Genomic DNA, 12317 nt, shown 5'->3' with positions numbered 1-12317 from the left:
GAAAACGTGCTGAAAAAGTTTTTAAAACATTTATTATCGAATGTTCAATATTTTCGTATATTCGATCGAATATTATGCTATTCACTATTTGCTTCGACTCGAATTTCAGTATTTGAAGTTTTCGAAGTACTATTCTAAACAGATGAATACAGTCGAGTTCTGTTAATTGAACCCTCGCGGGACTGACGAAGGTGATTGAATTATCTGGCGGGTCTAATTTAAAAGATGCAGAAAAAACGCTAAAACACACCACCGATTCATTTGGCAATGTTTGCCCAATGTTATCATGCCCCTTAATCAATCATGCACCCACTTTCTATGTGTTCAAAGTAGAAAACTAACGTAGAAATGACTTAAAGCTTGTAGCCAAAGTAGAAATCTAACACGCACCTGGTTTTTAAAAATGGCGACTGTTTTCCTATAGTCAGCTTCGCCGCAATCCAGCCATGAAATGCGGGAAGTCATACAAATGCTGCAAAGGCAGTTTCGGTTTCGTGCGCAGGCAATTTTTGGCACAACTTTCCTGAAAAATAATTAAGGCACACATTAGAATCTGGTAAATACCATAATCTGACATTGTAAACTACGGTTATTGCTTGAAAACCTTTGTAGAGCAGGGCCAAAAATAGGTGCTTTCGACGGGAGATGACGTGTTCAATGCATTCACTATCCCCAAAGCTTCAGTGAAACAATGCTGCCACTAATGGGGTTGCTGTTGGGGTCACCATAGGGGTCAGGCACGTATGTGCTGACTGGTCAAGTTTGAATTATCTGGTGAAGGCCAAAGGCCAATTTTAGTATCGTAATAACGAAAGTTTATGCCTATTAAATGCATGGGCGCTAGTTGGGACCTTTGGTCGGGATCAAATTACCTGAAAAATCGAATGAACTGGAGTCAAATTAACAGAAGCTTACTGTATATCTGTTTTTCCGCGTACAAGCTGCACCCCCAATTACAACACCCTGGAAAGAAAAAAGAAATACGCACGTAACTGCATGCAATGCCCAAATCTTTGTAAAAGCATTCTCCATTCACGGAGATGCTATGAATCGTCTACGTCTTATCTTCGGCCAGTGGCTCTGTTCCCCGCCTCTACAGTGGTGCTGGTGGTGGAGAACTTTGCCCTAAAGGTGGTTTCGTGGCAGCCACGGACTGTGCTATGAGTAACAAGAAGTACCGCACGTGACTCCTTTTTTTATTTTATAGGACGGTCAGAGGATAGAGACTGACTTAATGTCTCTGGCTGCAGTGGCATCGCAGAGGAAATGCAATGTAAAAAAAAAATGCAATGTACACCTCGGTTTCACATCTGATGAAAACTGTCTGCACAAGTTCCACATGAATCCAATGTGCTGACTTAAGGCAGCACATTTACGCTTTAAGCCTAGTGTTGCCAACATGCAGAGAACCTATTGCTGGGAAAGTTTTCGCAAAATATGTATATATATATATATATATATATATATATATATATATATATATATATATATATTTATGTTTTTTTCATGGAATATTTCTATTCTTAGCGCATTTCACACATTTCAATGAAAAATAAACATTTTCTTCAGGTGTTTTCTTTCTCTCAACCTTAAAAGGGTCAATGAACAAAAAAAACAAATTAAATTGAGCTCATATTTAAGAGGTATATACCAGTAGCCTTCATCAGTAAACTCAACTAAGCTGTGTGTGTTTGTGTGCAGGTGGAGAAGCCCAGCGCCGAGCCGTTCTCGATATCCGTAGTGGAGAGGGCACTGGCGTTGGTCTCGCAGGACGATGGGCGCCTACTGAGGGCGCCCCTGGTGCTCCCACAGTGCAACAGCATCCCGCGCATTCTCGGAGCACTAGAGCATGGCCGCAACGCCTCGCACCACGTTGACGTCTTTGTGCACTGCCTTACAGACGCCAACAAAGGTGCGCAGCTGATAGGGCTTGACCAATGATGAACGAAGAAGACAAAGACTGAACACTCGAGATTGAGTAAAGTCGGAGATCATTAGCTTGTCTCTATGCTATTCCAATGTACAGAATACCGGAACACTGGGTGGCAGTACTGTTCCTAGCGACACCTCTGGACACTTTGTTCAGCTGCAACAAGTTGGGAACGTTTTTATGTTGTGTGGGGTTTCCTCACTCAAGGGGAGGACAAAAACATTCAAGGGGCACTTAGTTATCCCTATGTGGATTAATGCAAAAGCATTGCGACCACCAAAGGTCGACGGTTCGACTCCCACCAAAGGTTGTGGATTCAAGTGCCTTAATTAACTCTGCCTCAATTAACTGTGCCCTAATTAACACCAACAGTTGTGGGTTCGACTCCCACCAATGGTTGTGGGTTCGAGTGCCGTATTGAACTCTATCTTAATTAAACCTGCCTTAATAAACTTCGTCTTGATTCACTCTGCGTTCATTCACTCTGCATTAATTACTTTGCCTTAATTGACATCCTACCTGATTGGCTCACTTGGGCTCACTTGACTTCTTGGACCATTGTGGTCACGCCAACGCCTACTACGCCGAATTTTCTGCCTCATGAGCCATATGATGCTTTCGCATTAAAATAGGTGTGTAAGTGATTGCTCGCTAGACATCTTTACACCAGCAGATAAGTGTTAGAACCCGGTCATATATAAATGAGATTCAACATTTATTCCAAATTTGTTTATGTGAAGAGAAAACAATTTTCCAAGTCCTTCAGTAAGTTTCAACCTGTGTTTCGACATTATTTCATGTGCTTTCAACAACTCACGCATGACAAGCAAGACGACATGAAGAAGGCATGGTCATTGCGCTTTGTCTTGGCTACAGCTTGTTAACCAACGCACTGCGAAGTCCATTGCAGCTGGATTGAGAAAACTTAGTAAGAGCTGTAAGTTGTCACACGCTCTATGCCTCACTTCTGGCAGAGTTTCGCTTTGCCGCCTGCCTCTCGAGTCTTATTGAAAATGGCGCCACCCCCCCCCCCTCACGTCAAAGTAAACAGCCAATTTGGTGCCGCAGGGGAGGCGTTTCTGGACAATTCGGTGTCCAGAGAAGCCAAAGCGGGACAAAACAACGTCCCAGACGTAATCTGTGGGGCAGCGGTACCAAGGCAGTAAAAGCAGGACACGTCCTGATTTCACCTTCTGTTAACGTGCCTCTTCTCTTTGCAGGCTTGCTCTTGAATGTGCCGCTGAGTCAGCTTTCGTCTGTCAACCGAACGCAAGACGGTACCACAGCACAGGTCATGTGGAGGTGAGCTCACCTTGCACAGTGATGTGATGGGAGAATGGTGCGTGGTGTATTGGGATGTGTCGCACTTGCTCGCACTTCTCATGTTTGTCAACGCAGTGGAAAATTGCAACCTTTTCTGTAGCGATGTGAGCATTACCTTTACTGCAGAAATGGGCAGTGCGTCTCGTTCTAAAAAAACTGGCACTGTGCTCTGCACTTTATTCTAACTTGCCTGAAAGGGCCCTTGGACCGTTGTTAGCTCGAAGGTGAGCAAGTGTTTTTTTCTCTCACCTTTGCAGCTCTCACCTGCAGGATCCGTTTCCTCCTCGCTGCATACCTCTCTAAGAGGTGTGTGAACGTCAGTACTGAGCGTTTCCACACGCACTGTGCAAAACACACTTCGCGAGGCGAAGTGAGTTTATTGTGCGCGACAAAAGGTGTCCCGATAAGTAAGAACGGGCGTGCAACTGCAAGATAAAGCGTGCTAGCAGATGAGTCAGAACTGACATCCCTCTTGTATATAGATTATGCACTAATCGACAGCTTCTATGCTGATGACGTTAAGTCCGTGAGCCTACGACCCTGATATATGTACTGTTGAAGCATGCTGGATCTATGCCATGTGATTTTGGGATACGATGATGATGTCATTATCAGTAGGACGGTAACTAGTGCCATGTAGTGGTGGCTTGTGAAACTTAACCAGCACGCGAGTGCGTGCACGACACCCATTGAAGCTTTTTTTTTTTTTTTCAAAATATTTGCACTCCTAAATTGGCCTGGGCTTTGCAAGAGAGCGGGCCTTGCACACAGGCAGGACTTGCATTGGGGCGGGCCCTATGGGAATAAATATGGTATACTAGTTGATGAGCAAGGTGGTTACTGTGAAGAACAGATAACCGGTAGTTGCACACAGGGAAGAGATGTGCAGTTTAAAGCGGCAGAGAAGTGGGTGGTTCAGTGAGGCTGTGAAATTTGGTGGCATAGGGCGAGTTTAACTAACACAGGAACAGGTTGACTGGAGATTGCTGGCAAAGATTTCTGTCTTGCAGGTGAACTAAACAGGCTGATAATGATGATATTATGATGATCATGATGATACAATGTGCCTTTTGCCATGAACTATAAGCTGATATTGGGACCATTTGGCTATTTTTCTTGCTTCTGCTCTGTGGTTTTGCACACTCTGCTGAAGCAGCTTGAAGGCATATCACGTCAAAATTTCCAAGTTCCAGAAGTTACTACGTGCTTCTCACATCTAAAAGAATTACACTTAGCTAGTAAGATGCTCGGTAAATGCTCATGTGATGTATTTTGGTGCAACAGTTGAGTCTCTAAATGCTGCACCTGCTGTCATTGGCGTTATCATGACGTCGTGGCAAAGCAAAATTTGTGGATGTGTTGTAGGAATAGGCCTACTTGCTATGAGGCTGCTCATTAAATATATATATATATGTACAGATCCCATGCACACTGGGAAGGGGTGTAAGCAAAGCTTTCTGTGCTGTTTGTATTAATTGACGGTAATAGGTGCTGATATTGATGGCAAATGTTTAAATAAATCCTACCTTGGACTATCAACCACCTCCCAACATGGCGTCCAAGACGGCAACAACAGTTGAAGGAAGAGGCAAAGAAAGCTTCGCTGTGATAATGAGCGAGAATGCAGCACTCTTTCTATGATGTGGTTGCGTGTGGCTGTCGCAGCACTCACAGGAACGGAACGACTCTGCGTATCACGATGTCGTGACCCATCTACTCCCTGTGCATCGAAACTTAAACTGATTCGTAGAAACAAGCATACCATAATAAATTATTAAGGATGTTCTGACCATTGGCAGTACTATTTCTTCTAGGGTACAGGGGGCTTGCACCTGTATTTAATGTGAAGAATGTGACAGGTTCAAAATGTCATGTCCGTGCTCCCATTCAGTGTGTACTAGTCCATTGGACACACGTAAAAAAAAAGCTTTTTCTCTGTCACGTCTTGTTAGTTCTTTTTTTTTTTTCAATTCACCCTCGTCGTGTTTGGCTCTTGAAATGTTACGGAAACCTGTCTGTCCACTCCACCTTGACTTTGGGACGTTGTGCCAGCAGCAAGAGCAAGGCTTCCGGTGGGGACGGCCTTCAGCTCGTGGTGCTTCAAGATGACGAGGAGCCCTCGCTGATCCTGGCCTGGGGTCAGGGCAAGCTGCTCAAGCTGGCCGGCTTAGACTACCACCAGCGCTGGAGCACGGACCTCAAGCTCGACTCGCCCATCAGGTAGAGCCGTTTCAGCAAGAATGACCACCCTTATAAACTGCTTTGTTGGAAGCATCACTTATAAAAAAAATAGGCGTGAGTTTGATTGGAAAGAGAAAGAAAGTTTAATAATATCTGGAGAAGCTAGCTTGGTGGCAGGCCTGGTAGGGCTGAATTAGTGATTTACTAATCCATATTACTTGTACGAAGCAGTGGACCGACTTAGTTTTAATGCGATAGCGTTAAGGGCCCCGTGTCACAGAAAATCCGGCGTCAGCGTGCATGTCGGCGTTCGTGGTGGAGAAAATCATCCCCAACCACCCCGACCCCCGACCGCGCAGGCCTTCTGCGTGGCGCAAGGTGTTAAAGAACAAAAATTGAATTTCTCACAGTGGAATCCGTCAGAAAAATGGAAAAGTGCGACCTAACCACAACCTACAGACATGGTGGCGTCGGATTGTAATTTGAATGTACGAGAAAACATAATTCTGTTACGAGGAAACTAAAACGCAAACCCCTTTTCCAGCATTTCTACCATACCCACAGTGGCGTTCTCGGATAGGTTAGTTGCGAAATTCATATCCAGATGGCGCTCGCATCCTCGGCAGGTCAAATTGGGACTTCGCCTGCCTAATGCGTTTTGGACACTAGCGCCCGTCGGGGCAATAGCAAACAATTATTGAAATAATAAAAAAAGGTGCTCGATCCTTTCACATTTTATTATAAGACGACTTATATTGCCCCAGGAAAAATGCCTTCCCAGCAATGCAATTCTGTTTAAAAGTGAAGCCGACTTTAAAGGGATTGGTGTAAGCTTGGTCTTTGTAAGCTGGCTTTCCCACGTCCTGTGTTGCAGTAAAGCCTACTCAAAGAAAATGCAATGCGAACAGGGACCGATAACGCTGTCGCGTTCCACTCTTAAAGGCGAAGCTTAAGCGTCCTCCAATTTTTTTCTTTTTTTTTGCCGCGAGAGCTGCTGAAAGTGTGAATCTGGGTTTGCCGCATCCATCTGTTTATTTTCCCTTTGCTGTATGCTGATGACAACAGCTGTTGTCACCATCGTAAGCTTATCGTCATTATTGTGTTGTCATTGTCAGGTCACCTCCTATTCCTTGGCTTCACTCTCGCTAACGGGCAAAAAAAACACTACTTTGCCAACCACCGTCTCATGCTCCTGCTGCAAGGTTCTGTTGGGCACTAGATGGGCCAACTACAGCTCTGTCATACAACTTTGGCATTTTGTGATTTGCGCCTTCACAAAACTTGAGAGTAGTTGACGTCTGCGTGCATTTCAGTGGCCACAGCAGGCAAATACCGTTGTGGACGAGGTTGATGTTGTGTGCATTGCAAAGAAGAAGTTGTTCTCAAGAGGATGGCCACTGTGTGAGACTGTCGCTGTCAGAGTAAATGAACTTAGAAAGCCAGAGGAATCGCTGAAGTTTGCAATTTTCTTGTTATTTAATTTTGATGCAATTTATAATACAGTGTAGACCGCTTATAACGTAAGTCGCCGGACTCGCGAATATCCGCACTATAAGCGGTACCGCACTATAACCAAAGCAACAATTTTCAAGGCCCGCACATATGCAAAACATGTGCACCGAGCCACCACGCGTATGCGACAGTCGAGGAATGTGGCTGGAACGGGAGTCGGAAAAGGCCGCATTGTAGCCAGTTCTTCACTATAAACGGTTACGTTATAAGTTATCTATACTGTAAATGCTTTTTACGTGCATGTGCCTGAGTGAGTTCACCTCTGACTCTTTAATTTAGCTAGTTTTAATTGTGTTTCGATGATACGAATTTCGGCTAATACGAATATTTTTCGTGACCCCTTGAGATTCGTATCATCGAGGTTCCACTGTATACATACACACTCATATACATACCCATATATATATACACAAACACATATGCAATTTGATAAGTAAAAATTCTATTTTTTGAGATTGAAATGCATGTGTGATAAAAGTCTGTGGAGATTGTTTACTGATAACCACTACCAAAGGATAAGCAGTGGAATCGAATGTTGGTGCAGTGCGCATTGTAATTGCATTACACCAAACTTTAGCTTGTGCCTAAGGGACCGACTAAATTTAGGCATGTCTTCTTGCAGGAGCCTAGTTGCCGGCCACTTCACAGCATTCAGCACCTACGAGCTGTTTGTGGTCTCAGATCATGGGACTCGCGCCACACTGGTGAGTTGCTTGACACGGCTCATGTGGTTCTGGTGGCATGTGTATTTTTTGGATGTGAAACAAACAAGAAAATTAAGCGCTGTGTAGAAACCCTTCGTGGTCATGTGTTTGGTCCCTGCTGGTCATGCTACCGCAAGCTTGTACCCTCCCCCCTTTTCCCCTTGCTCACGTGGGAAGACGGCGCTCATGAAGCCACCATTCTTCTTGGCTCACCTTTGCACACATTCACTCGCACCCAAAGCATACTGCATGGGAGATGTTATAGGATCTTATCGCACTTGGACTTTATATGGAACATGATGGTGCTCCGCTTCGGCGGTCACTCTCGGTTGCACAGCATGCAATTCGAGAGGTGTGCGAGTAAGCAGCCACATTTAATTAACCATTTCACCATCTACATCCACAAAAGTTTTATTTGTTGTCTTGGCATTTCTTTGCATCGGCATTGAGACTTCATTATATTGAGATTGTGTATAAACTCACTTTGTTGTATTGAGGCCCAAATACATGGGGCTCTATGGACAAGAAGTTATAAAATGTTAAATACTTTGTTATATCGAGAATTTTTTTACATTGAAGTTTGTTATATAGAGGTTTGATTGTACATTGTATACTGGAAGCACAAAGGTGCACAAAAATGCACGATCCGATGTAAAACGATTCTGGCGAATCAGTTGTGTTAAAGCGCAAGGTTAACAAAACAGAAAATAGTCCACAAGTTGTAGTTGTAATATATATAAAATAGTTAATCCATAGGAAGCATTAGACATAAAAAACCATTGCACTGCAGAATGTACGGTGTGAGAATTCTGTAACTACACTACTTGCGTAGCTTTCGCAGTGCTGCCTGCTAAGTATGAAACAGAGTGTAAATATTGGCGAACATATACTGGAGCTTTGGAATGATGTTGTCGTCATTCATGTCTGCGAGCGCAGTTCCAGCTGTTGAGCGTGTCAACCGGCCATGTCAGCTGGCAGATGCAGTACGACGGGACTGCCACACGTGTGGCTCACCTGGTGCCAGCTATCTCTCGTTACGTGGACGGCGTGCTCATCAAGGCCACCAGCCCACTGGCGGATGCCACCGCCAGCCGCCGTGACCTGGACCTCTGGGTCAGTGCCTTTGTGTTTTTACCCATCAAATTGGCTCAGTGGCCATGGATAGAATGCAAAAAAACATTTGTCTACTTAAATTTATGTGCATGTTAAAAAACCGGAGGCTCTCAAAATTAGTCTAGAGCTTTCCACTGCGGCACCTCTCATAGACCCCATGTTTTGTGTTGATATGTACAGTACAGCCAGTCAGTCAGTCAGTCAATTATTAGTCTACCAGCTATGGTAACACAGCAGCCAGATTATTCCACTACGGGTTCCACTTGTGGTGGGGGCAGCTGAAAAAATTTGCCTTCACTGAGGTTTCGTTGCTAAAGGACCCACACTGTCAAAATTTAGCACTGAATTTCCACTGCAGCACACCCATCATTGAACTGGCAAACTTGGAGTAATTACCCTTCCTTTCGGTGTGCTGGGCTGGTACGATGCAGTAATGCTTTTTTGTTTTAAAGCAGAGTTTCTTTGCGAACCCTCCTGGACTTTTCTGACTGTACGTGCTGCTGCTGTCTTGCATAATAGTTCTCATGAACACTACCATCTTTTGCTACCTTACAGATACCAGGCTGCTCACCACATCGTCTACGAAATTACTCAGTGATAAAACAAATGACACCTAAACCCCATTGCCACAAATATCGCAATAAGACAACAAAAATACCAGTAACCTATCGTGATATCACCACATAACCTACATTTAGAACAATGCTAATTGCCTACTGGGATAACTTTGCAGAAACTTTGACCAAACCCTTGCGTGCCCTAAACTACTGCTATACTCTACAATAATTTGCTCAAAGCTTGAATTTGTTGCAGCAATATGGGATCCTCCCCCAAAACGCATTAACTGATGTTTTATAATCCGTCCAAAGCCCATCGGCTCAATTTATTCTCACAGATTACAATCGAACGCCGAGTGTCACTTTAATGAAATCTTCCCTTGGCCCTCCAAACCTGGTACAGTGGAATGTCATTGATACGATCTTCACTGGAACCAGAAAATAAAGTGTATCATTCGAAAATCGTATCATCCAACATATTATCCAACGAAATCGTATTATCAGGAAAAGAAAAAGAAACATAGTATTCCGAAAAATGTATCATGCAGAATCGTATCAACGAGATTCCACTGTAATACGAAGAAAAATTTTTCGCCTTTCTCATTTTCAAATGATTTCCTTTCACAGCCAAACCCTTGGGCACGGATTTATTTCAGAACCATTGTATTTGTCATCCTGTATGGACCACTCCAACAAAATGGCCTCCTTCCTTTTTTGTCACACTAATATTTTCTTATATTCGTTCTTGACAAGGACCATCAAAGTTTGGAATAACCTTAGCCGCTCCCATTGCTGCCACTGAACATAGCAAGTTCTTCAAGCCTGCCATCACGAACCTTTTTTCTAATTAGATGCACTTGACTTTTCAGTTTTTTACTATTACAATGTTTATGTAACCCACGCCCTCTTAACGCCCTCTGGGTCTTGAGGGTACTTTAATAAATAAATAAGTAAATAAATAAGTAAGCAAATAAATAAATAAATATACATCGCCAACTTCTTTAATAAAGCAATCTTTTCATGGCCTGTTCCTGGGGTTAAGGGTTTTGTGCAAATGCTTGGTCGGTCTTTCGCTGAGTAAAGTGCAGTTTACTGTTGCACTATCTTCATGATCAGCCTGTTCTAGTCGGCGTGGCAACCCTGGATAAAGTGTCACAGCAAAGGGGGCCAATCATAGAGGCAGTATACTAATGTGTGGTCACCTGGTGTCTGTGTCTTGCAGTCGTCACTGGCAAGCAAATAATCACTATGGTGCAACACGTGCACTGTGTAGTCAATTACATGACATTTCTTTAACCACTTCACGAAAGCTTCCCTTCTCAGATTGCAGCATGTGGGTTGGATGTGCATAATTAAAAGAAAAAAAAACATTTTCACTCAATTTCGTGTCAATTTTGTCACGCTAGGTGCTTGACTAATGTGGCCGTAGAGGGGCAGTTTGATTGGATTTTAATTATTAATTTTAGTAATGAGAACCATATTCATCTAAGCTGTACGCAGTAATCACTGATGATTTTATTTTTCACTGAACAGAGAAAGAAGTTTCAAAAGTTGAAAGTATGAATTTACCAGATGTGTGCTTGCTAAATAATTTTGAGGTTGCCATTACCACCTTACAGCTGCTGCTTGATGGTCACTGGCAAGTTTATAGCTCAGATATTTTGACAGCACGCAATGTGACAACCTTTTCACGGGCTCATGCGCTAAGAAATTTTCAGCTGTTGAAAAAGGGCGATCGTGCCTCACTTTGAGTAAACAACGAATGTGAATCTTAACACATTGCTTAGCCGAGGCTACTGTGATTACAGTTGCGAAATGATACTTCGGACTCTCTGAGGACTGACCACATGTTGAAAATATCATGAAAACATGAATAATCACATGTTCAAATTATCGGTCACTGACTGCATTTCTCTGGAGTCTCAATTCATCGCTTCTTTATATTCTGTTGTGACCCAGAACTATTTTACATTTTTGGAAATCAACAATGTAGTGTTGCAGGAATTATAGTCAATCATTTGTTCATGCATTCATTGCACATTTATGGAATAGTAGCACATTGTAAATTCAATAACTGCCTTGCAGTCATGCCCCACTGTGGTCTTTTACTGCTTCACAGGCTAGTGACTGCCATTTGTACTGATGCACGCAGGCTTCTTAGCGGTAACAGCATGATTGTCTCTTTGATCGATTTCATTTTCCCCTCAACAGACGAAGAAGTTGCAGGAGCCCAAGTACACCCACTACCTGGAAACGTTCCACGGAATCCAAAACTACGACCCACAGGTACGCACCTACATGTGCTTTCTGAGGAACTGGGGTGATGCAGTTAGGACCAACAAGGCCAGTGATACCATGGCGTTCACGCTTTTAGAGTTTTCTAACAACCTACACTTAGGGACAACCAATGAATTTGGTTCCCGGCTGCAGCAGCCACATTTCGATGGGGCTGAAGTGCAAAAATGCCTGCGTGCCGTGCTATTGGGTGCACTGTTGAAGAACCCCAGGTGGTCAAAATTAATCCGGAGCCCCCTACCATTATCAGGTCGTGGTTTTGGCATGTAAAATCCTAGAATTTAACGAATTCGTTATGAATTTGGTACATGCTCCACTCTCAAAACCTCGCTACAAGATGCAGTTCTAGAGGTACGCTGTTATCGAAACAAGTTTGCCTCTGTCGTGATGTAAAATGAAGCAAGTATAATTGGCTCGTGCATCTATGAAAACTTCCTCAAATTGGACAGTGGTGTATTTGTCGCTGGTGCTCTTAAGTTGTCACCAGCCATAGTAAAAGGAGTGCTGTGTCACTCCTACTATCACGAACAGATTGGAGATCATGGCAGTTGAGAAAATATTTAATTTTTTGCTCAGCATGGCTGTGGCAGCCTGGAATTATAAGAAGCACTGTGTTGTTCAAAGACATGCACGCTCATTATACTAGTACCACTTGATTTCAGGCTGTATGTCTAGGCTGCAAAATAAGTCTCTTCAGGACAC

General features: G+C 43.4%; 1 protein-coding gene across 2 annotated transcripts in view; it reads left to right on the top strand.

The window, feature by feature from the left end:
• Nucleotides 1–12317, top strand: part of LOC119453423 (uncharacterized) — a 43534-nt gene that overhangs the window by 18810 nt on the left and 12407 nt on the right. For both annotated transcript variants that reach the window (XR_007467144.1, XM_037715452.2), the window contains exons 6-11: nt 1702–1912; nt 3151–3232; nt 5309–5473; nt 7569–7650; nt 8587–8763; nt 11532–11606. Coding sequence is in view for 1 of the 2 variants with exons in the window: in XM_037715452.2 (XP_037571380.1) it covers nt 1702–1912; nt 3151–3232; nt 5309–5473; nt 7569–7650; nt 8587–8763; nt 11532–11606 (792 nt within the window). In the remaining variant the exon portion in view is untranslated. The remainder of the gene's footprint in view (nt 1–1701; nt 1913–3150; nt 3233–5308; nt 5474–7568; nt 7651–8586; nt 8764–11531; nt 11607–12317) is intronic.

This window comes from Dermacentor silvarum, chromosome 5, assembly GCF_013339745.2.
Source record: "Dermacentor silvarum isolate Dsil-2018 chromosome 5, BIME_Dsil_1.4, whole genome shotgun sequence".
NCBI lineage: Eukaryota > Metazoa > Arthropoda > Arachnida > Ixodida > Ixodidae > Dermacentor > Dermacentor silvarum.
The sequence above is the reverse complement of the archived record's forward strand: the minus strand, read 5'-3'. Positions and strand labels throughout refer to the sequence as shown.